Source organism: Triturus cristatus, chromosome 1_2 (assembly GCF_964204655.1).
Source record: "Triturus cristatus chromosome 1_2, aTriCri1.1, whole genome shotgun sequence".
Taxonomy (NCBI): domain Eukaryota; kingdom Metazoa; phylum Chordata; class Amphibia; order Caudata; family Salamandridae; genus Triturus; species Triturus cristatus.
The window spans coordinates 763469262-763495268 of NC_140580.1; the positions used below are offsets into that span (position 1 = coordinate 763469262).

Here is a 26007-nt window from a genome sequence, read left to right on the forward strand (position 1 = left end):
CAACGGACAACGGGCTGGTATCTGAGTTACAGCTGTGGCCTGCATTTTTGGCTAGCGTGGTGGCCGATTTGGGCTTTATCTGTGCTATTCAGAGTCTGCCAGCAGTCCAGTGGGGGCCCGAGCACCCTTCCCAAGACCGATGGGCCTCTATTACCTCCCTTTTACCAACTGGGTGAAGATGTCATTCCCAGTCTCTCGATGGGACGGCCCATTAATGTATGCAGATCGAGCAGGGGCTGGGGGCCTGAGCAGAAGTGACCTCACTTATATTCAAGTGTGGTTCTCCATTGTGAACTAATTCATGCACAAAGAGTCCTGGCAACAGTTGCATTTTTTTTTTATCTCAGTGAAGTTAAGGAAACGTGTCTCTTTCAGAGAAACCTCTGAAGCACGGTTTTGCAAAAAGGCAAAATCTGCAAATGTGGGCAACTTTTGTTTTTTAGAGACCTGGGCCTGTTTTTGTTCCCAATCCAGCCCTGGCGAGGGGCAGCAGCATTCAGATCAAGAAGAGTAAGACCATGGGAGTGAATGGGAGTGGAAGTGCTGAAGATGATGAAAGGAGACATGGGGGAGCTGAAGATCATGTGGCCGAGGACCAGTGAGTTGGACACAGTTGGTACCTATTCCTTCTCTCAGTCGTTGCTTTGTCACAGCAGCAAAGACTTTTGTCTTACTCACATCTCCTTCCTTCTGTCACTCTTCTCTTTCCTTGTCCCTTTTGCTCATCCTTACTCTTATCCTGTTTCTCAATTGCCCCATGTATCACATTTTCCTCCTCTATATTACAACCTCTCCTTTTCTTACATCCCTTACCTCTCTCTTCTCCATTAATGACTAATCACTTAGGTCTCGATTCACAGAACTAATCTCAGACAAAATCCTAAACATACTACTTTTGGTATTCACAGAAGGCACTTACTACTTTTGGAATTCACAGAATGCACTTACTACTTTTGGTTAAACTTACCACTTTTGGTTAAACATACTACTTTTGGTATTCAAACTAAAATACTACTACTAAATGCCTTCTGTGAATACCAAAAGTAGTAAGTTTAACCAAAAGTAGTAAATTTAACCAAAAGTAGTAAGTGCATTCTGTGAATACCAAAAGTAGTAAGTGCCTTCTGTGAACACCAAAAGTAGTAAGTTTAGGATTTTGTCTCAGATTAGTCCTGTGAATCGGGCCCATATTCTCGTTCCCCATCGAGCTTCCCTGGCGAGTAAACAAAGGTCCTAATTCATAAAGGTAAGTTGCATGTGTAGGTGAAGATCCACTCCTACATCTAGGTATAACTCTTCTCTTGTATATCCAATCCTACATCTAGGTGTAACTCTTATCTATTTGCTCTGCACCGTTTCCGAGTGGAGAGTGGCATCTAGGTATAGACTTAAGCAGGCTCAAATGAGCGTACAAACTCCTATGATTGAATATAGAAATGTAAAGTTACTAGTAGTAACTTTCCAGCTGTTTGTGGAGAGGTCTGCCACTGGGGCAGAGCTCTCCCTAATGAAAAATACAGGCAAATGTAATAATTATAGGGACATTTATTACAGTTTTTTATTTATTCATACATTAAATACACTTAATGTAAAATACAATTGTTAAATAACAAATTGCTTCCTAAAATAGACTGTTTTAATTAATAAATTACTTCAAATATATTCCTTTAAAAAAGATATTTGTTTACTTTAAAATGAAAATCACCACCCTCTTCGATTTTTATTTCATTTGTAAAAAACAGTTACGAGTATGTTTGATTGTATGTTTTTTTGACCTTTTAAATTAAAAATGTATTGTAAATTGAAGTGTATTAAATGAAAGAATAATACAATTTGGCAATATTTATATATTATATTATGTAATGCCACTGGAGTACTTTTCTACTCAGTCCAAAATAAACCAACCTTTTGTGATCTGGGTACAGAGCTAGGCTCAAGGCAGGTTCTGTGTTTGGAAAATTCTTAGCGGAGGCTCCTAAAATAACCAAGGCCAGTGCCACTTCACCATGGATGGCTATACCACTTCTTGGCAGATTCAAGTTCCCTTATGCACTTTCCTGTCAATTTTTATGTCTTAGCTTCTCACATAGCTTTCAGCTTTTCTACCTTTATTTTGCATTTCTAAACCTCTGTTGCATGTGCTTCAGCCCCTAGCTCCTTTTGCTGCAGTTTTTAGTGCTTGTGCCAGGCCTTCAAAAGAGGGTAAAAGGCAGAGGAGAATTATTACGCACTGCATACACTTTTTGAGGAGGGGACTCTTGTGCTGCAAAATATATGTATAGATTTTTGAAGAAAGCATGTCCTGTTCATTAATTATTAGATCATTAACACTTTCATACCACTAGATGGTGCCAAAAGCTGGTACTGATGTGTCTACTTTCTCTGGAGGATATTTTAATAAGCCTGGGCGGAGTTCGCAGAGTTCCGCTATGCGTAACTCCGCAAAGTGACCCAAAAACTCAGCCGCACTGTGTGGAGTTCCACAAGCGGCGGAGTGGACTTGGTCATGCCTGTTTGTGTTGATTTTCAGCGTAGGGTGTTTGTCCTGCGCTTGAAATTCAATGCGATTGGCACCATGTGCAGCGCAGGAGGACGCTGCTTCTTTTCTGCAGCTCGAGTAGGTTTTCTACTCGAGCGGCAACTTTCTCATCGCAAACAGAAGGTTTCTTAACGCGAGCGGTCGCGACCACCAGCTAACGGCCGCATTGAGGAATCCGACCACCCACATTGAGAAGCCGCGCCGGGTGGTGAATTTATCTCGCTTGCGATCGCCAACCTGAAGTTAGGGAGCACAAGCAAGGAAAAATCTCGCAGGGAGGTGTATTTTCCTCTTTTGCACTCGCCAACTTAATGTTGGAAAATACTGCTAACTCCGCGAGCGGAGTTCACCACTTCGGCTTATATTTTGAACTTGGAAACACTGGCCTTGCTAAGTGCAGGGCCTAGTATGAAATGTTTGACCCGGGCCCTGCAAAACCTTCTGACATGCCTATGCTTGTGTTGAGTTGGTGTAACCTCTTTCACCTCTGAGCAAAGTCCAGTGTCCTCCTTCTTCGACATTCACCCGATACCTTTTTTCAGTTTATTTCATCCACATTCCTTAATAAGGTTTGCATCAGTGTACTCTTGTGTTATGCCACTGTTAGCACTATTTTCGACCTGGCATGCTTCAGCCCCAGCTTCAAACCTCTGCTGTTTTCAGCTCACTTCATCAGAGGTACTTATCTCCTGTTTTAATGTGCTTGCCCCCGTGCTGGTTACTTGTTGGCCCTGCCTTTCCCTATTGGCTCTCTTGTAATTATTCTTTCTTGCACACATCATTTCCAATTGGCATATTTTGGACAGATATCGTCTACTGGGAGCACAGGAGACCATCTTTGCGCCTTTCTTTATTTTTTGTATTTCTTATAGTCACTTGTTTCTGAATGACAGCATGATGTCTCTATTTCCACAGGAAGCCCCCACAGTTCATTTTCTGCTGAACCCTTGCAGACTGGTCCTGTATATTTATTTGTGGCTTAGGGTGAACACACAAAATGTACTGCTGCTTCTCCTAGCGCAGGCAAAGAAAATATTATTTGCTACCCAAATATATTACGAAGACATTAAGCTTCCCTGGTAAGTTTCATGCCTAACCTTTGTACTCAGTGTGATAGTTCTCAGTGCATGGGCACCCTTTACCTTTACTTTACAGATTTGGTCTGCCACTTTTTCCTCCTTCTTTTCTTTAATTGAACTGCCTGGTACACCCTAATGATCATCATTTGCTTTTTCTCAGAGCATGCTTTCTGTCTGTCCTTCTGCAGCTAAGAACTTGTTTATGTCCTCCGAGTGTCCTGGATGTTACCCCACATGGGTTCCAAACCCCCTTACGACATTGCGGCTGCACAGATAATTTATTTTCAAAGCCCATTGACAGTGGATCCCTCACAAGAAGTATTTGCCCAAACCTACATGTCCACTGCAGACACACAAACACCAGGACTGAAAATAAAGACCAGAGAAAATAAACATTTGAAAACTCCATGTTAAACCCAGTGGATATGTTGAGCTATTGCAATGGTTGTGACTCTCAGGGAACATCTTAAAGAAGCTGCAGGATGAGAATGAGATTGGCAGATTTTGTTGCCACGACCATGGGAGAAGCTCCTAAAATGTTTTGAGCCAAGGGACGTCCCTACAAGAACGTTTCATGGACATCTTCGTAATGAGAATCTCAGACAATACTGACCATACAAACCACATCTACTTTATACAGATTAAACTTTCACACCCTTTTGACCAGTACACATTGCTTTTATAAATATTTGGCCACGTGAAAGTAATTTGGCCTTCCAGTCCATTCCTCTCCACCTACCAGGTTCAATAAGTGGAGAGATCACATTCAACTGTACCAGGAAATCTTGGACACTGAGTTGTATTCCCAGACCTGTACCTCTCGCTTTCCACAACATCAAGTACTTGGCTTCTATCTCTTTTCCATCAGGGGTATTAAACCCTCTTAACCAACATAGTTCAAATCTATAACAGTCTATTGAAAAAGAGAACCTAGGTCGCCAACAGGTATGCAATCTTTTCAAAGCGACAGACCTGCATTTCCAGGCCTGATTGCGGCGAGGGAAAGGGAATCGCAGAGTGTTACTCCAAGTGGTCTTGCTAGTCATAACTCTTTTGGGTCTTTCCTGGCTGATGGTTTGACCCAATGGTGCCCAATTTCCCCATCGCTTAGATGTCCTTTCATTAGTCTTCATCTGCAGGGAGTTTTAGATGGTCTCACTGTTTTGGATCTGTTCGTTCTGGGCATTCTTCTTGGCGTTCCTTCGCTCCACGGCCAGCTGTATGTCCAGTTCTCGCAGCTGCTTAAGGAAGCCGCGATTGGGCAGGATGCAGCGGTGTTTAAGGACCTGCTCGATGGCGTCCACCACAGTCATCTCCTTGTATATCATTAGATAAGCCAGGACCAAGGCGGCAGAGCGACTGCGTCCCATAGCGCAGTGCACCAGGACCTTACCTGCAAGAGAAGGGAAGAGGTGGAGGTCAGCAATGTAAAGATTATCCTCAGGAAAGAGCAGGTGGTTGTCATGCCCAGACATGTGCAGATGAATCGACATTTAAAGGCAAGGGCATGCATGTGAAGATTCATCGTGGGTAGGCCAACTGGACAGGGAAACCATTTGAAGATTAGTGTGAAAAGGGAGAGCCAGGGGCAGATTGGCCATTTGCTAGAGCACAGAGACGGAAAAGGTCAGCCTTATGATGGATGAGAGCTGAACTGTTCAGCCACATGCCAAGGAGACCGGGATTTGTAGGAAATGCAGTTTTTAATAGGGAGTTGGAGTGTCTGGGCAATGTCCAGATTATTTAAAGGGGGGCCGGGAATGTTGGCCATCAATACATTGCTCAAGGAGAGGACATTTCACAGAAGTCCAGATTATTCAAAACGATAGGCCGCAAAACTATCTCTCACCAGCTCTCAGATGCTCTCTCACCCAGTGCTTTTTTAGGTCGAGGACCGCCGGTCTGCCGATGGCAGAACCGGAAGTCGGAGATTTAATGAGTTGGAGAAGAGGGGCTTGAACCCGCCCCTCTTCTCCCCTGTTCTCCATTGGCTGGCCTCTTGAATGCTGGCCGGCTGGCCTCTTGAATGCTGGCCAGCCATTGGAGAAGAGGTCCCGTCACTCCGATCAGGCCCCGTCCTTTTCGGATCGGGGGGCGTGTTTTTTTCAGAAAGTCTAATTATCTCCTCCAGCCAATGGCAAGAGGAGATAACAGAAAAACACGCCCCCGAATCCGGAAACGCCACTGCGTTTCTCCGAGGCATTTCTGCTTCGCCTCGGAGAAAGGCGGTGGTGTCTTCCGGTGCCCTCGTGCGTTGCGTGCTCCCCGCATAACCTCTTTCCTTCTGACACAATCATTTTGCAGAATCTGCTCTTTTTTGCCACGTAGAAACCACATCTGCCTGGCATTGGTGCATGCACACCGTCTTCGACAGGCGCTGCCATTTTTGCAACGATACAGGCTGACTCCAGGAAGAAACAAATCATGCAGCCATCCCAACACTACCGGCTTGTGTCTAATCAAAACAGAAAGCAGACGTCATTTTCGCAGCCATCTTGGAAAGGGCTGATTAGAAGAAAGTTGACGAGGGGAAGTGGGAAAAGTAAGCCTGAACACCTTCAGAACGCACTGTTTATACTCATGTGAAGTTCTCTGCGTGTATTTAGGTGGCTTATGTCATTTACTATGTGTAACATTTCCAACTTATTGCATTTTCTGACCCGCCTTTTCTGGCTCCTTGGATGGCAAGTTTATTTCTGTATTTTTTTTATTTTGTTTTGTCGGTAGATAAGAACGACACAGTAACAACATTACATTTAGGTTGGGATCCATCAGACGCTGCCTCTATTAGGTACTTCGTTACCTAGCAATTGCGTACGTTGAATACTGCAAAACACTGATACTGCAAAACAGTGAAGTTAACATTATTACGTTATTAATCTCTATATTACACAGCGTCCAATATGTCACAATTTGACATATTTCATAGAATCGTAAATCGGCACACAACTAATGTGTACCAACTTAGGATCAAGAAATAGGATAAGAGCCCCGAACAATGACGGCTCCCTGTCCTGCTTTCTCCGGTTCCGCCCCTTCGTGCGTGAGGTCCCTACATTACGTCGGCGCTGCGGGCGGTTGCCTGTAGTCTCAGCAACGGCGGGCGGGTAGCCCCAAACTCAAACCTGAGATCCTGCGAGGTAGAAGTGGGGACACCGAAAAAGCCGCTGCTCGGAGAGTACCAGAGACAGGGGAGCATGATCTGGCAATGGCTGACCTCCTCTTCAACCAGCTGGTGGCCACACAGATAAAGTTCAAGGACTGTGAGGAGAGGTGGGATGAGAAATGGGGTGTCAATAGGAAGAACCCGGAAAATCTATAAGGGTTGTGCTACTGGTGAAGGGTCATATTGAGAGGATAGATGCATACCTGTCAGCAATTATTGAATGCCACAGTTAATAACCTTAATGAAAATGTGGTAGTTTTCTATTTGACTTTTGTGGGTACTATTACTTTGGCTTAAATTGTATTGGTGTTGACGATTCTTCCTCGTATATGTTTCTTTATCGTTTTTGTTGCTGGGCGCACCATAATATGATAAGCAAAGATGGTTGGTCAGGGTGCAGTTATGTTATTAGTTGTACTTTACATATGGGTTTTCACTCGGGAAACTCTATCAAATATAAACCATAGAGCAGGTTGTGGCAGGTTCGGTTTCCTTGTAATTAATTACTCGATGTCCCATTTTGCAAATGAAAACCAGTATGAGACCTTGTATTTAGTTAAAGCGTTTTGTAGTGCTCGTTCCATCTGCAAGGAAAGATTGCGAGTGGCCTATCCATGCTGAGAGCACGTTAATGTTTAAGCAGCAGTATCCTTTATTGATGCCAGAATGTCTTACATTAAACATTAATTATGGGCTAGAGTGGAAACTGATTAGGCGGAGAGGACAGCTTAAATCTTGAGAAATGCGTCCCGAAAGCGCAATGCTGTATAAGTCCAGTCTTAGTGAAGCATATCCAGAAAATAGACTAACTTCCCCAGCAATATTGGCGCTTCATGGGCACCAGAAAGTTTGGGAACCAGACGATTGCAAGGGAGGTGAGCCTACATTTTAGGCTCCGTGGTCTGAGGGTAAAGGGATATAATTAGAAAGATTAAATCTATGGGGCATATCAACAACAACCGGCGATAATTATCTCTAAGCGCACTTAGCGCTAGGATAATTATCGCCGGCTAGCGTGAATTTTTATCGCTGAGATAGCGTGCTATTAGCAACGCTTATCCCAATAGCGATAAAAATCCTCACGCTAACAGGCTAACGTGAGATTATCGCTGGAAACCCAGCGATAATCTCACGTTACCTTGTTGATAGGGACAGGCAAACTTAGCCATGATATCCTCCTTCCATAGGATATCATGGCTAAGTCTGAAAAATACCAGACGTAAAAAAGCAGCGTTAACCGCGGTTAGCGCTGCTTTTTTTGTCTCTAACAGGGTTAGCGACATTCTTGATAATAGGAGAAATGTCGCTTAGCGACATTTCTCCTATTATTTTACTCTGGAACGCCCCCTTTGCATCTCATTAGAGATGCAAGGGGAAGCGTAGAGTAAAAGGGTGCTAACATGCAAATTTGCATGTTAGCACCCTGTTGTTGATAGGGCGCTAGTTTTATCTCTCCTTTTTTGGCTTTTAAAGCCAAAAAAGCAGAGATAAAGCCCTTGTTGATATGCCCCCAAGTTCCTTAAAACGGGGCATTAGAGAGCACTTTCTCAATGGAACAAGAGGCATTGCGTTGGAGCAGAGAAGCTAAAGAAAACATGCAAGCAGAGATAATTGGAAGATTACGAGCACAGACAGAATAGGAGGAAAACAGAATCTTTTGAGCGAGAGAAAAGAATGAAGTAAAGCATAAGCAGTAGAATGAAGGAAGGAAAGAGATAGTATGAGGAATGTCAAGGGTACAGAAGGATAAATAAACATAATGTATGAATTACATTTCTATTGTAACTGTAAACTTTAACCATAACTCAAGTTTCCCGGATGGTGTTACTTACACCCAAACAGATGGCATATTCACTGCTTCAGTTTGTCTTGGGTTTTACAGCTTGTATCACATCCTCCTCTATTGTCTATTGACTGTCAAGTTGTAGTCTAACTTCTCTTTCTGTGACCTGCTCTGGTTTTCACTATGGAAAATCTGTTCAACCTATGGTTCAATAGTCCTAGCTGCCCTAAGTGATGCCACATGAGCACTGTTTCATTTTTTTGTCCTTCCCAACTGAGTAGAAAGTTGTTTTTTCAATTTTTTTAGTGCTTTTTGGAATGCTAGCAACTTAAGCATTTCCAATTTAATTCTGTCTTGTTTTAAGGGTCCCTAACATCATAGAAAGATTATTTCACATGTATGAGGGTTTAGCGAGGTTGAGAAAGTTATGTTTTCGCAGCCTATGGAGTGGGTCAGCGTGTATAGTGCACATTTCATTGGTGCAAGTGAGCAGTGGAGGCTCCCACTAACAAAGACTGCGTCTATTAATATGTCATATAATAACGGCCTGGCCAATTGTCCTTAAATCAGTGTAAGTTATAATGGAGTTTGGACAGCTGAGCACAGGACATGGAACAATCATGCCCCTTATTGATGCAATGACCAACAAACCCTTATTACTCTTTGCACATCATCCATGCTGGAAAAGACCATTAAGAAACATGACATTTAATTACCACAGCTTTAATCAAAGTCTTGTACTGCACCAGAGGTTTTATCACTTGAAAGGAGGTTATAACTACATATATACAAGACCTAGTTGCTGACCAAACCAGTGCTAATGTTGAACAAACCGGATCCAGTAAATATAACTGAGGACTCCTCTTTAGCATATCGATATATCTGGTTAGAGATCAGAAAGTTAGCACTAAGCAGTAAATAAATCAAGGGTATCGTGAAATTTATGCGAGAACAACAACATTTGGGACAGCTAGATGGGTAGAGTAAGTAGTTTCAGCACAGTTGTATTCGGAAGCACTGAGAATCAAAATGTTGTGTTGTGTTTGAGTATACGAACTGGGAACTTGGGTATCTGAGCATATATGTACCTCAAATGATTGTGATTTTAGGGTGATTCAAAGTAAACCGATAAAGGGCCTTACTCTAGATCCTGTTAGATTTGGCATCCTTGAGGTGCAGTTCCACCAAACCTTTTTCCTTCACCCCTCATGTTGGCCAGATTAGTTTTGTTGGCTTTAGGTCTCTGCAGTGGCCTCTGCACTTTACTAATGCAAAAAGGCTTGTGCTGTCTCCTCCAAACATGGTAAAATTGGTACATTTAATTTACTTGTAAGTCCCTAGTACTTGGTACAGCCAGTACCCAGAGCCTGTAAATTAAATGATGCTATTGGGACTGCAGCATTCATTATACCACCCACCAAAGTAGTACTTTTAAACATGTCAGGTCTGCCACTGCAGCCTGTAGTGCAGTTTTGAGCTGCCATTTCAACTTGGTAAAATAAACTGTTTGTCTGGCACAAACCTTCCTTTTTAGGTTTCGGCTGCGCTTGCGCAGTCTCGCTCCGAGATTTAATGTTTTTCAGAAGAGGGGCTTGAACCCGCCCCTCTTCTCCATTGGCTGGCCTCTTAAATGCTGGTCAGCCATTGGAGAAGAGCTTTGTCTCTCCAAACAAGCCCTGTCTTTTTCGGATTCGTGGGCGTGTTTTTTCGTTTCTTTCTCTTTTTCGTAGTCCCTGCCCCTTTTACACGTGGTGGGCGTGTTTTTTTTTTTTTTGTTTAATACATCGGAAGGTTCGGCCATTTTATGCGCGGTCTTTACGCCTCTTCATTGCTGCAAGGCTGATCTCGGCGTTTCCTCGATCGGCGTTTCAAGTACGGCGTTTCCTGGCTCCTTTCAGGTAAAAGCACTCACTGATTTCTGAATAGTGAGTAAAAGCGTTAAGGTTAAGGTAACAATGTTATTCCTGCTTGCATTTCCACATGTTTACTTTTCTCTTGGGGCCATCTTTATTGTGCTGCAAACCTTTCCTCCATACCAATTTACCTTTCCCTCATGCACTTTGTTCCTTGGTGGTATCCAGTCTTCCATACCAATAACATTCCCTTACAGCCATCTCTTCCATCCTTGCCCCTCACGGGCGATTATCTCTGCGCTGGAAATCATTCTTCCGTTCCCATCTACCTTTCGCTTACAGACATCTCTTCGGCGCTGGAATCCTCTCGAGCACCGGTTTACTTTCCTCACTGGCCCAAGCTTTCTGCATAGGTCTAGCTTTCGATAGGGGCAACTTTTTTGTGCGGGAGACCTCTCCTTCATAACGCGCTCTCAACGGCCTTCCCGTTTGAGGGGTTAACATTAGTAGCGCCCGTATATAGTAATACCCCCTACAAGAGGCAGGAGCTATATCTACTCCACAACTAAGCGCCACTTTTACAGAGTTTGCCAGTGAAGCGCTATTTTTGTTTTCTTGTCTGTTTTCCCTGGGCTTGCAACTAGTGCACAAATCCTGGAGGTACTGCAAGGTGTGGATTGGAAAACAAAATGTGTACTGCGGCTCTGCGTCCAGGGATGTGGTCTTTTTACCATACTGCTAACGTTTTGTAAGGATATCAGCAATGGCCATTGAAATGGGACCATTCAAGGCCCCTTTCAGGCAAAAGCACTCACTGATTTCTGAATAGTGAGTGTAAAAGCGTTAAGGTAACAATGTTGTTCCTGCTTGCATTTCACATGGTTCACGGGCGGCAGAGAAGTAACAGGACTCTGTCTTTTCCTTCTTACTTACAGAAGAAAAATATAGTGTCCGCTTCTGCGCTGCCGCTTCAGCTGCCCCCACCCCACTCTTTCATTCCTCCCTCTCTTTCTGTCTAGCAGTTCTTCTCTTACTGAAAACTTTGACTTCAAGATGGGGTTCTCACTCTTTTTCCTCTACTTTCTTTTATTTGCTCCCCTGTGAAATGGATCCAAAAAAGAGAAACATTTTTGCTGGAAATGTCGTATTTTAATTCTAAGGTGCAGCATCTGGAATAAAAGGTTAAAATATGAAAAATTACTAAATAAAGTAGGACAGTGGTAGCAAACTGGCCAGATTGCTTTTATTCACACCCAAACACATTAGCGCCACTTTTACAGAGTTTGCCAGTGAAGCGCTATTTTTTTTTTCTTGTCTTTGTTTTCCCGGGGCTTGCAACTAGTGCACCAATCCTGGAGGTACTGCAAGGTGTGGATTGGAAAACAAAATGTGTACTGCGGCTCTGCGTCCAACTGCTAACGTTTTGTAAGGATATCAGCAATGGACATTGAAATGGGACCATTCAAGGCCCCTTTCAGGCAAAAGCACTCACTGATTTCTGAATAGTGAGTGTAAAAGCGTTAAGGTAACAATGTTGTTCCTCCTTGCATTTCACATGGTTTGCAAAATTTTGCATTCCCCTATGAGTGTTTGCTTTTTCCAGGATGATGTTACTTATTTTTGTAGGCCGTATATTGCTCTTGTCTATTGCGTCATTTAAATTGAGCCTCATCCAGGTGTTTATAGCCGACAGCAATTGGGTTGTAGTTGAAGGCAGTGTGAGTTTTTCTGAGTGGGACAGTATGGTGTTCAGTTGGGAAGACGATGTGGCACTATGGCCAGAGCTGCTGAATTTGGAACTGGGGAACCAGGTTCAGCCTTAACAACCAGTCCACCAGACGACTCTGCTGAGAGAGAGCACAATCCCATGCTAGACCTAGAAGGCTTCGCAAGACCTTAGAAGCGCTGGTGCCTTAGCACCAGCAGGTGGACCCTAGCACTGGCAAGTCTGGGTTAACCTTCAAGGTTTGTCCACCACATTCCATACTGAAGTTCACCTCCAGTCTTGCTAGCAGGCCTATGAAGTAGCACAGCCAAGAACAACAGTGACTCTGTCACTTACGTCACAGGACCCTTGAGAAGGGCCAGCTCTAGGGCAGTGCAACCGGTGAGACCGGGCACTGACTTTGGGTGTAGACATTATGTTTGCAAGTAAATTAAGGTTTTAAAAGCGCTTGCTGTCTCCTTCCTGGCCTCCAGCAATTTTCGGCAACAATAAAAATGTCATGATGACTCTGGTGTTTAATGTTCTTCCTAGAGAGAGATCAGAGTTTTGTCTAGTGGAAGTTTTGACTCCTGGAAAGGTAGCACATAGGGTTAATGTGCCTGCAGCAAAGAACATGTACCATGCAGATCACAAAGTGCACATAATGTAAATAGGTCAGTGGGCTACTGCGTGTGTGTGTGTGTGTGTGTGTGTGTGTGTGTGTGTAGGTGGCTCTGTGGGTGGCTCTATTTGTGTGTGGGTTGCTCTATGTGAGTGGCTCTGTGCGTGTGTGGGTGGCTCTGTGTGTGTGGGTGCAAATTCAATAGGTCTCGCATTTGAGTGATTAAGCTATTGACATTGTAAATAACAATGCCGTTTCTTTAAATGTTTTAAAAACAAACAAAATTAATGTCATGAGCAATGCCAATACCTCTAACTTTAACAATGCCGAGACCATTGCATTGTAAATGCTTGTTTTTTTAAAGTGCAAGGTACAAAGTATTTCTTAGAAGCCTACTTCTGGGACTACCGAATGTTGGATTGCTGAATACCAAGGCTACCTCGTCTTGAGTGCATCTCATGCCTCTTTTTTCTCCACCTTCCTGCCCTTCTTGCATCTTCATCTCACTTGCAGGTTTTTTCATCCCTGCCTTTGTCTCTGATTGCCTATCCTTTTTACTGTCGTTCTCTCTCTTTCTCTGGGTCCAAAGTCTGATGAAATAAAATAAGTCAATGTCTCGAAATATGAGTGTCGGTGACCCCACCTCCAACAACTGAGCGCTGCCCTCATCCCCTGCGCTATGCTGACTAGGCTCCCAGCTGTTTGCTGTTCTGTTGTGTTTTCCCATGATCCCTTATCTTTGCCAGAATAGGTCTATCTCTGGGCAGTGCACGTCTCGTTCTCAATCCTTCTCTCTGTCTGTGTCTCCCTTGCCTTCCCTTGCGTGTTGTAGGCTTGTATCTCTGTGCAGTGCCTGTCTATGTCCCTTTAGCTCCTAACATGCACTAGTCCTACCAGGTGTAGGCCTTCAGTTGTGCCATGCATGGCTGCCCCCCCATGGACTTCCTGTCCTGATGTGGTAGAAATCCTGCTGTGAAGAACACTTACTCTCTGATTTGCTGAGGGCCTCATCAATGAACTTGGCTGCTGGGTAGAAGAACTCGCAGAGCTGGAAGCTGGGCAAGTCTGCTGCCTCCACGCCGTAGTACTCTATGGTCATGTCGCTGTAGTATTCCTCACCAGTGTCCACGTTCCAGCGACCATGGGCAGCGTTCAGGATGTGGGTGAAGCCCACCTGTTCTAGGCCGTAGCGATCCAGTGCAGTTTTCCTAAAAGCATGATTAACAAAAAATTGAAAGAAAAATTTGGTCAGGATTACAAGAACTGTAAATGAAAGGGCACTGATTATAGGAGAAGTGTTGCTGGATATGTTGGTGCAACATACATATCAGACAAAGGGCGGCCATAAACTTTACTTCAGAAACCTTCCCCCAGAACTGCAACCAGCCTTATTTGTTTTTTTGCATCCATGGGATACTTCAGTATTACAGATATGACCGTCGATGCATGAAAGGCCCCTTCTGTAATTCATACCGCACCAGTGCAACCTCAAGTGGGCATGCCCTCATTTTCACAGGGCGTCGCCGCATGAAATTGAGGGAAGTGTCCATGCCATATTACAGATGCAGGGGCAGAGCCAAAGAGATCGTCAGGAGACACACTGACTGTAAGCCTCATATAGATGGCGCTGCAGAGTGCACCAAAGAGTGGAGTGGGTGCCAGGGATCCTTCCGGGCATCCCCCTGCAGTAGGGTGCAGTTATTCACTGAAGCCGCAGGTGGATCTTTGTCTCCTTTAAATGTGAGGCTTGTTGCCACCTGCGCAATGAAAGGTGGACCAGTGTCTTTAAACAACCAGTCTATCGTTCACAAATGCACTGGGGAGAGGTGTGGCGCCGTGGCCAGGACGACTGGTGCTGGACGCTGGGGATCACGGTTTGATGCCTGGCTCCGACGGCACGGGTCTGCCCAGCACCATGCGACTCTGGGCAATAGCTCGCTTAATCTTCCCAAAGGCCCCCAGTGCCGAGAAACCCCTTCGGGGGTGATTCGTGCGCTATACAAGTACTGGATTTACATTTTATTTCTTTATTTACTAGTCCCAGTACATGTGCATTTGCTGTAATATTCCAAAGTGTCCCTGTGTGCACATTTAATCATGCACAACAGGCCCATTGACATGTTCTGTACCTATAAGTTGGGCCATGGTGTCTACATTAATACTTGTTTCGACTTAGTGTCTACATGGTGGCGTGAATTGTAATGACGAGGATGGCCAGGGAAATGGACAACCAAATCAAAACCCTCCACACAAAGTGTAAGGATATTCAAAATCGAGCTAGATTGCAAATCATTCTAAAAAGTGAAGAGAATGGCATTATGGATTACTCTAAAAGACAGCAGGCATAGATGCTTGATTTAAAGGAGGGAGATTACATTTAGATTGGAAGTATCCATAGGGTGGGCCTCACAAGGCAAGGACCTAATAACCAACCCAGATATATAATTGCATTGTACCAAGAGAAGGAATTGCTCATTAAAGAAGCAGGAAATAAGTGCTCCTTTACCTTCCAAGGTGAGGGAGTGAAATCGTTGTAGGACCTTGCTCAAGAGTCACTAGAAAAACAAAGACACTTCAGGCCAATCGAGGCAGAACGATAGAAGTGAGGATTCTGGATCCGTAGGATATTTCCATGCAGACTCTAATTCCAGTAAACGTGAGCATGCCATTAACCTTGGGGGGGAGGGGGGGGGGAGACATAAGTGATAAGCCCTCCTAGGGACATTGACTCCCTAGCAATGCAAGCAGGCAAATAGGTACTCCTTCTACTGAATACACATGGATACTGCCTTTATGGGACACAAAAGGGTGTCACAGATGAGAGCTAGATCGATCCGGCAAGGCTTGAGAATGAAGTAAGCTATAGGTATGATCCATCGGAGAGAGGGTCTTACCACAATGCAGATTTTCCTAGTTTTGTTTTGTCACTTAATGATTTCTGTTAAAAGTGGTAACTTTGATTGGCAGTTGAGTGGTGACTGGACTGAGGAGAACTAGCGATGGGATAGTTTGTAAAGATAAACCACATTTGGGACAAAGACGAGGCAAGATAGTATGGAAGAGGCAGATAACCCACCTGTACCATTCAAACCTTAACATTTAATGTTGGGGGATTGAATTCCCTGACCAAATGATGATGGGTGTACTTCAAACTTGAAGACTACAAAGTAGATCTAGTGTTTTTCCAGAAAGCATACCTGAAAAGAGGAGACACAGGGAGGTTTAAAAGAAGGCATTATAACACCCAAAGACAGGTGACAGGGGACACAAAATCCATGGAACAGTGATTCTGCTTCAGAACACAGTTGGAGTAGTTATTTTGGGAACTGATAGTCAACATTGGAGATTTGTGATGGACAAATGTAGACTAAGAACTGACATTCTAACAGTGGCTTCCTTATGTGGATAAAGCAGATTCTCTAGGACATACTGAGAGAACTTCCAGGCTTTGCAGAGCGAGAGTTAATAACGCAATGAGATTTCAATCGGGAATAGATGGGAAACTTGAAAGGTCAGGGAGGTTCATTAGGAGGGCTAATGTGATGTCTTAAGATACAAGGGAAACTTTACAGGGCAAATGACTGACTGACATCTAGAGAGTATTGATCTTTCCAAAGCTAAGAACCCTACACTAACTGAAAGGACGAAACAGGGTCTTTACTGGTGGAGTGATCACTTTATCTTGTGGTCAGGGAAAATAGCACCAATTACAATGATAATAATATCAAGACTCTTTTATTTCAAGCACACCCAATTAATATTGAGGTGAAAGCATTTAAGATGTTACAGAAACATTTAGTGGCTTTTATGTGGCATGAGACGCCGGATAGGATCTTTCAAAGCATGCTAATGAAGTCTTGGGATGGGGGAGGACTAACACTACCAAACATCAGAAATTACTACAGAGCCTCACAATTCAGGATTCTGACCGACTGGTCCTTGAGGGCATCCATTTGCCACTGGGTACACTAAGACAAAGTAGTTGCAGGCAGAACAATGTTGGACGCCATTTGGCTTCAGAAAGTACCAAGACCACAGAGACTACATGTTAGCCATATCACAAGTACAGCTTTAGGTATATGGGACACAATAACATTATCTAAAGAGCTGACAACATTCCCATCCCTTCTAACACCTGCTTATTATAATGCACAGTTTGCACCAGCTTATGAAGAATGAATTATAAAAAATGGAAAGATAGTGACTGTAGAATCTTGGCAGTTAGATTAGTCAAGGATAGTAAAGGGGTGTTTAAACCGAATGAATAAGTGTGATTCAGACATTACCACCTGAGACACTGGGGGCCCGATTCCCAAAAGTAATCTGAGACAAAAGCCTAACTTTACGACTTTCAGTATTCACAAAAGGCATTTAGGAGTAGTAAAGTTAGGATTTTGTCTTAAGTTTGTCTTAAGTTTTGGTCTTAAGACAAAATCCTAGTTTAAGTTTAACTTAAGTTTAATTTAAGTTAAACTTAAGGTAAGATTTTGTCTTAAGACCAAAAATTAAGACAAACTTAAGACAAGATCCTAATTTAAGTTTAACTTAAATTAGGATTTTGTCTTAAGACCAAAACTTAAGACAAATTTAAGACAAAATCCTAATTTAAGTTTAATTTAAATTTAATTTAAGTTACGATTTTGTCTTAAAAAAAACTTAAGACAAAATCTTAACTTTACTACTCCTAAATGCCTTTTGTGAATACCTAAAGTTGTAAAGTTAGGATTTTGTCTCTGATTACTTTTGTGAATCTGGCCCTGGGTGACTAACCTAAAGATTAGAGCATCAGCGACAAAACCTCTCACCCTTTGAACAATGGGTGACATCAAGGAAAAATGCCAAATGGACAGTCTCTAAGATATTCAAGATACTGGCTGTCCCTAGAGTTCAACTTGGATAGGCACACAGCGGTGGGAAAGCGTGTTGGAAAGGGACACGTTTGAATGGTCATTGGAGAGTTTGTTGAGAGCTATGCAAATAAGTAGGTGCTTCACTAGGACTCTTCCATTAAGATAAAGATGGGTTGGTACCACGATGAGTAAAATGTTGACAGGCATGAGTGATCACTATTGGAGAGGATAATGGAATAGAAAGGTTCCAATTCATAGTAGGTGTCGGTGCTCAAAGCTTGTCAGAATTTGGAAAGATTTGGCAGCTATAAAGGAGATGATAGACTTTCTCATTTTGATGGACCCTGCAGTCACAATACTGGGTTTAGGCTAGATACTCGGTAATGAATTCCGGGCAAGGAATTGCCCCAGGTCTTCCAGCTCTCAGTATCAGGAAGTTAGTAACACCTTGTCAAGGGAAAATAACCAGCTGTACCTTTGATAAACTGTGCAGACAAGAAGAAAATGAGGCTCACCCAACCTACTAAAAAGGTCAAAAATTCTTGGATGGGGGGTGCCCCAAAAAGAGCAATTGGGCCATACTCAGTGGGGAATCATTTTATGCTGTGCCTAATCCCACACACACAAACAGGTTGTGAAACTGTAGAGAAGACCTTGCTTGGATGCAACTGGACAACAAAAGATGTCATGAATAAAAATGGGATCATTCAATGCTGGAGAAGCTGCGGCCAATAAGAAAACATAAATTCTTTGGGACTGCCATAATATTCAGGAGGTTAATAAATCCATTACGTCTATAGTAGATATAACACTCCCTCTGTTTTCTGGTTGTGTATTTCTGGTCATGATGCCAGAGGTAGCCTGGGGTCTTAGGCGAAGTCTATTTCCATTGGTCAATATGTTGCTACTGTGTGTTAAGCAATCACTTCTAGCTAAGTGGGGCTCTGCTCACAGCCCAAGTATATGTCACTGGTATAAGAAACTATGGTATGTTTTTGGCATGGAAAATATTACAGTGTCTATCCGCGGGGCAGAGAAGTTATATGCTATGCAGGTACCTATCCTGGAATATTTTGCTGCTGAATCTAGAAAAATCGCCTGACAAGGACACTCGGAGCGTTGTATTAAATAATCTGAAGGTGGCTCATGAAGTATCTTAGTATGATACAGGGAAACTAGTATTACTATGGTATATGATGGTAAGGGAGGGAGGGAAGAAACGCTGCTGGGAGGGAAGAGAAGATGGAGAGATTTTTTTATTAATCTTATATTTCAATCAAAATCAATACCATTTTTATTGAAGCATAAGAACTCTTAATGTGATGAAGGCCTTCTTTACAAGAGGTAACATATCTAAGGTAAACATAGTCTATGCCTAACAATGGAGTTTATTCTTGCCATGGAGTGGGATAGGTGACCTCTGCTTCAGAGGTGAGGAAGGTATGTGCTTGAAATGGGTTATTTACAAGTGAGCCTAGTTTACTTAACTAAGGCAGTCGAGGTAGGTACTTCCTCCAGAGAACAGGCCTGTGCTTGAGATGTGTTACTCACTCTTGATTTAAAAGACACCCCTGCCTGAGACTGATTAGTGATACTTGTTGTGAGTAAGTCTATACATCAGATGAGGTACTAACTTGGGGGTGATGGAGGTCGGCGCCTGGTTGGAAAACTAAAGTGGCCATGATAAAAATGAGTAAACCAGAGCCACACTGCAGGAGGTTGTGACTAGAATAGGCCGTTGAGGCCTTTTTGGGTCACGGCTCTGAAAGAAGACCCACCTAGCTTGCAGCTCACTGGGAAAATGCCAGAGGTGCACATTGGCAGAAGAAGCTTGTGCTCGTGACTCATGACGGGGGGGGCTGCGGGGGAGTCCATGTCATGGGGTACAATATTTCCCATTTGTAGGAGTTTTTCTAGTGCTGGCGGTAAGAGCCATGATGCCAATGATGGGGTTTATATATCCCCAGTCTAAAACCAGCACATTATAGAATCTAATCACTGCTTTGTGCAGGGGTATGGTAGGCAGATGCATTAAGGGGCAGAATGAATAACTGTCAATGCCAGTATTCGGGCTGAAGGCAGACGCTCCCCCAACTTAAGTTTATACCGCTTGGCAACCGCTCAAGTACTTGCTCCGCCACCATCCTATTGATCTGTAATATAACTGGCTTCTCCGTAGATGTGTGTCTCAACATTGTGCCTCCTATCCTTCAACATTTATTTATGTGATTTTATGTAGAGGGAACGTGGTCTGGGGGAGTTACAGTATTTTCCAGTAAAACGGTTAATGTTACACAATGAATGAAATAAGGTGACATTGTAAGAAATTGCAGGTACTTAGTAACACACTATATACATTAGGGGGAAGCAACGTTTACATCGCATGCGGGACAACGCATGCGATTACAAACCAGTCATTACAACGACCGCATTGTTACAACGCTAACCATTACAACGCAAGTCATTTCTACGACTTGCTGTAGGGAGCGCTCTAAACTAAGGAATAGTATAATTTACTATTCCAACACCTTCCCTACTGTTGTGCAGGCTGGAGTTGAAATAGTAAATTATAGTATTCCTAAGTCCAGCCCGCCCCCTACAGCAAGTCGTAGAAATGACTTGCGATGTAATGGTATGCGTTGTAACAACGCGTTCATTGTACCGCATGCAATGTAACATCGCATATTCACATTAGGAGAAGTTAAAATACAAATCGGCAATGCTCAATAAATAGACAAACCCACTGAGTATATAATTGTTTTAGGAACAGATTACCTGCACCAGAAATAGCTGATAGACCAAGGCTTGGCAACCACGAGTCCCAGTAATTGACACGTGGGCAGCAGGCAAGACCTTCTCTAGCTTACATCAATCTTGGGCAGTTCTTTTATAAACTACTTTAATTTGACTGCTCCAACTGAACCACAACAACAACGTGTAGAATGTATTAGTTTGTCAAATGAAAGCCCAAAGCTGGAAAAATTGTGTTCTGGTGAAGTAGAGCCATCTAGTAACACTAACCATGCATTATTGGACATGTATCAGTAATAAAAAAAGCTCTACCAACTGTCTTTAGTGCAAAATGCCGAGCCTACCTATTTGGCTCAGCCTGCTGCCGAAAGTATGCACCTCCAATGATCACACTGCAACTAGGCTAGCATCTTACTATGCCTTACTGCTTTAACCCTAGAGCTAGAGGAATAAAAATGACTCGGTGACATGTTCAGCATGCGGTGTTTGTCTGAGTTTGGTCACACATACTCATCTCCTATGAAGAGGTTGGGGAACACTTCGTTGACATGGGTGTACTTCACTCCACCCTGCCAAAAGAGTCTTTCCAACTCAAAGGCTCCTGGAGTGCAGTACTTGGTCTCGGGATCCACCTTGATGGCCGCATACGCATTGGTCTTTTTCTTATTGGTGATGACGGCAGACATCTTGACCAGTGTTCACCTGCTTTTAAGCTGCTGAACTTTAACCTGGTGAGAGTGGTACAAGCAAGAGCAACAGTGTTTTAGAACCATTGAAAAGTAAAACATTATAATATGTCTTTTTTCTATGAAGCAAGTATTCTTGATGCTTGGAGGAGACATTGCTGATCGGCCCAAGTCGGCCGGCCAAACTGTCATGCGTACTTAAAAACTGCCCACCACTCCTCCTGTTCGCTGTGACGCCAGCCCAGCCCTGCACCTAAAATGCAACCAAACTGAGCCAGTGCGGGAAAAAAATTATAATAGCATAGTGTTATCATTTTATTTTTTGGTTTTGGACTGCTCAGAGAGCAGTGGTGCGCCGCTTCTCCTCTACCTCAGCGGTGGATCCGCTGCTGGGTTCCACCAGGGTAGTAAATATATTGGTGAGAGTCTGCACTTCAAGGTTGTGGTCCCTCTCTTTCCATGGCTCTTCATACGTCGAGGACAGGGGATAATTTGTCTTCATTTCGCACAAAGGATTGGTTCTGGGTTAGCAATACGAAATACTCTAGTCTCGAATTTGTGGGAATGTATGTTGTAGCTGTAAGGATTTTTTTTTTTCGTGGTGTGCTATTTGTATTATATCCTTCAATTAAGGATGTCGCCTGTAGTTAATGGTTTGAATTTAAGTGAAGTTGCATCGTAAGAACAGTTTTTTGGTATGGAGTACGTATACGCTTTTGCCAAATTATTGTTAGAAATTCATAAGTGGGCGAGAGTCTGTTTGGGAGGGCAGCAGGTATGAATGGCATAGGTTTGATCGAAATATGTTTTATAGAGCTTGAAAATACTGCTCATCATCCACACTTCACAATTTTGAAATTTGTACAGCTTTGTGGGTCTGGCAAATAATTGCATTCTTTCATAATTTAACTTGTAGAGCGAGGGAAACCTGGTGTTTACCTTTATTTATTTGTTGTTCTGTACTTTGTTGATGGCATCTGTGCACCCACATGCTGAGGGACCGGAGGGGGGGGGGGGCATTTAGACAATTTCTTTTCCAAATCTCACTTGTTGACTGTGCTGAGATGGAAGTTTTACTTTTAACTTCCTCTGCAGCACTTCTAACTTCCCTGTCTGTAGCCAGGCTGCATGCTGTGCTCATTGGATTTGGTAGCATTTTCACCAGCTGTAGTAGCCCTTGCTGTACATATTTCAGAGTGATCATTTATTTCCTTTACATCTTTTTATTTTTACACTTCTTTCTATACATGTAACCTTTACGTAACAGTAGCAGCCACCCACAACTTGATGGAATGAAATAGGCCTTGTTCTCCTCAGATTTAATGACCTCTTGCAAAGATATGTAAACCTCACTATATTGGGAATAATACAATATACAGAGTGTGCTATGGATTACCCTATTGGATGGCTTTCTCAATACATCAATCAATCAATCAATCAGGGAATTATGAAGTGTGCTACTCACCTGTGAGGGTTTCAAGGCGCTGGGGGAGGGGGGTTGCAGCTCCGAGTCAGCCGAAGAGCCAGGTCTTTAGGCTCTTCCTGAAGATGTGAAGAGGGGAGCGTCTGATGTCGATGGGGAGCTCATTCTAGGTTTTTTGCTGCGATGTGGGAGAAAGCTCTTCCACCCACTCTGTCTCTGCGGATGTGTGGTGTTTTGGTGAGGACGAGGTCATTGAGGTATTGGGGTCCGGTGTTGTGGAGGGATTTGTAGGCATTGGTGAGTAGTTTGAAAGTTACTCTCTTCTCTCCAGGGAGCCAATGGAGGTCTTGCAGGTTTTGGGTGACGTGTTCATGTCGTAGGATGCCAAGGACGAGTCTGGCTGCGGTGTTCTGTATGGTCTGGAACTTGCGTAGCAGGGATTTGTTGATTCCGACGTAGAGGGCGTTTCCGTAGTCTGGTCTGCTTGTTACGACTGTTTGGGTGATGGTCTTTCTGGATTCGGGGGGGATCCATTTGAAGGTCTTGCGAAGGATGCAGAGGGTGTTGAATTAGGTGGAGGCGACGGTGTTGATCTGTTGGGTCATTGTGAGGGAGGAGTTGAGTATGATGCCGAGGTTTTGGGTGTGATCCATGCGAGTGGGGGAGCTGCTGAGGGTGGTGGGCCACCAGGTGTTGTCCCACGCTGAGGGGGAGGGTCCGAGGATAAGGACTTCTGTCTGGAGGTGTGGGGGTCCTTAGCGAGGGAGTGGATGAGCTGGGTGTCGTCGGCGTAGGATACTATGCTGAGTCCATGCTGTCTGACGATGGTAGCGAGGGGGGGCCATGTAGATGTTGAAGAGCATGGGGCTGAGTGATGATCCTTGGGATACTCCGCAGTTGATATCTGTGGGTTCGGAGCGGAAGGGCGGGAGTCTGATTCTTTGGGTTCTGCCAGTGAGGAAGGAGCAGAGCCAGTCGAGGGCGATTCCCTGTCTGCCGGCGTCGTTGAGTCAGGTGGTGAGAGTGCAGTGAGAGATGGTGTCGAAGGCTGCAGAGAGATCCAGTAGGATGAGTGCCGCGTGTTGCCTTGGTCGAGAAGAGTGCGGATGTCGTCTGTGGCGGTAAGGAGGGCTGTCTCGGTTCTGTGGTTGCTGCGGAATCTGGATCGGGAAGGGTCGAGGATGGAGTTCTCTTCGATGAAGTTTGTTAGCTGGATGTTGACGATCTTCTCGGTGACTTTGGCTGCGAAAGGGAGGAGAACGATGGGTCGGTAGTTTTTGAGGTCTGTCGGGTCTGCATAGGGCTTCTTGAGGAGGGGCTTGACTTCTGCCCTTTTCCAGTCATCAGAAAAAGTGCCGGATTCGAAGGTGCCGTTGATGGTGCTTCGTAGCTCGGGTGTTATGGCGGCGGTGGCTCTGTGGAAGATGTGTGGAGGGCAGGGGTCTGTGGGGGCTCCTGAGTGAATGCTTTTTATGGTCAAGGCGGTGTCTTCAGAGATGGTAGGTTGGCTGTCGTTGTTGGGGGAAGGAGTGGGTTCGGTGTCTGTTCATTGAAGTTGTCATAGAGGGTCTTGATTTTCAGATGGAAGTACGAGCCAGGTTTGTTGCAAAGGTCCGAGGAGGGTGTGACATCTGTAGCTTCGCTGGGGGGCTTGGTGAATTCCTGAATGATGCTGAAGAGTTCCTTTGAGTTGCTGCAGTTAGCAAAGATTGTGTTCTGGATGAAGATCCTTTTGGTGGATCTGATGAGTTGGTGGCATTTTTGTAGGTGGTTTGATTCTCCGTGGTTTTGCTGTTTCACCATAGCTTCTCGTGACGTCTGCAGGTGCGTCTGGATTCTTGGAGGTCAGTGGTGAACCAAGTGGCCTTCATGGGGCGCTGTCTGTCGGAGTTGCGGGGGGGGGGCAAGCTTGTCTGCGCAGTTGGTGATCCACTTGTGAAGTTCCTTGGCTGCAGAGTTGACGTTGGTCGAGATAGGAGGGGGATCGTGGCTGAGGGTGGAGTTATGGTGCTCCTTAGTGACCTTGCTCCAGTTCCTTCGCGGAGGGCGTGGAGTAGGTTTGTGAGCTTGGCTTTGTCGAAAGAAAAGTGTATGCAGTGGAGGTCCGTCCAGGGGGTTGCGTGGTGTGGCTGAAGTGGATGTTGTTGCCTCCTGTGAAAATGGGGTTGAGGGTGTGTCCTGCCTTGTGGGTGGGGTGGTGAGGAGCTGTTTCAGTCAGATGTTAGCTAGGTTGTCCAGGAGGACGGTAGAGTTTGGGTCGCTGAGGTTGTCAAGGGTGAATTTAAGGTCCCCGAGCAGTATGCAGTCTATGGAGGCGATGGGATGTGGAGCGATGAGGTCACCGATGGTAGTGGTGAACGTGGTTCAAAGTCTGCAGGCGAGTGTCCCGCGTTGGGTCGTTCTGGGGCTGGTCTGGATCTGGAAATGGAGGTATTCCGTGGGGGACGGAGAGTTGTTCGTGCTGGGGGTGGTGAGTCGGAGGGAGTTCTTGTGTGCGATGGCGAGTCCTCCTCCTGGGTGGTTGGGATGGTCCTTCCTCTGGATCTTGTATCTGTCGGGGGTGGGGATGTCGGGCGGAGGTGGGGTTGGTCCAGGTTTCGATGGAGAAGGCAATGTCAGGTGAGAGGGTGTCAAGGAGGTCCCAGATTTCTACTGCGTTTCTGTGCAGGGAGCGCACGCTGAGGAGGATGAATCTCAGGGCTTCGGTAGTGCTTTCTGATCTATCAATATTTTGTGTTCCTTATATGATGGCTTTCCAGACCTGTTCTTGTGTTTGTCCCATTCCTGGCTTCTTTGCCTCCTTTTGGCTTGACTGACTTGTATCCCCCCATTACTGACTGGGGCGTAGCTTGGTCAGTAAGGTTGAGGGGTGCAAATTTCTGATTTAGCAAGACTCACACTGGTATATCTTGTTAAAATACATCATGAGAAGCGGGACACTAGAGGTGCTTAAGAGGAAGTGGAAAGAGGGAGGAGTGCTGATTGTTATAGGTACTTTGAAAACTATCATTTTTAAACCAACGAAAGTTATATTTTGTTGGAAAAGGACCCTCCCTGAAGGATCACCCCAAATGTTTTGCCTTCCTCCTCCTCTTTTTGCTGAATTAATTTTATTGGCTTTAGGACTCCGAGCATTTTACCACTGCTGAACAGTGCTAAAGTGCATGTGCTTCTCCCCTAAACATTGTAACATTGGTAAATACACAACTGACCTATTTAATATACTTGCATGTCCCTTGTAGAGTGGTATGCGATATTCCCAAGGCCTGCAAATTGAATGCTGCCAATGGGCCTGCAGCACTGCTTGTGCTACCTACACAAGTAACCTTTCAAACCTGTCTCAGGCCTGCCACTGCAAGGTCTATGTGTGCAATTTACTACCACTTCAACTTGGAATTCAAAATAACTTGCCAAATCGTAAAATCCCCTTTTATTACACATAAATCACCACTAAGGTATGCCATAAGAAGCCCTAAGGGAAAGGTGATGTATAGGTGAAAGTTAGGACATGCCCTCTTTTGTTTTGTATGTCCTGGCTGTGACAAACACC

General features: G+C 44.4%; 1 protein-coding gene across 2 annotated transcripts in view; it reads right to left on the minus strand.

Annotated features, from left to right (window-relative positions):
• Window positions 1-1527: 1527 nt before the first annotated feature.
• Window positions 1528-26007, minus strand: part of DUSP29 (dual specificity phosphatase 29) — an 86552-nt gene continuing 62072 nt past the window's right edge. For both annotated transcript variants that reach the window (XM_085608737.1, XM_085608738.1), the window contains exons 2-4: window positions 20859-21076; window positions 13735-13955; window positions 1528-5011 (exon numbers count right to left, since the gene is read on the minus strand). In XM_085608737.1, the coding sequence (XP_085464863.1) occupies window positions 4764-5011; window positions 13735-13955; window positions 20859-21034 (645 nt within the window). In that variant the 5' untranslated portion in view covers window positions 21035-21076 and the 3' untranslated portion in view covers window positions 1528-4763. The remainder of the gene's footprint in view (window positions 5012-13734; window positions 13956-20858; window positions 21077-26007) is intronic.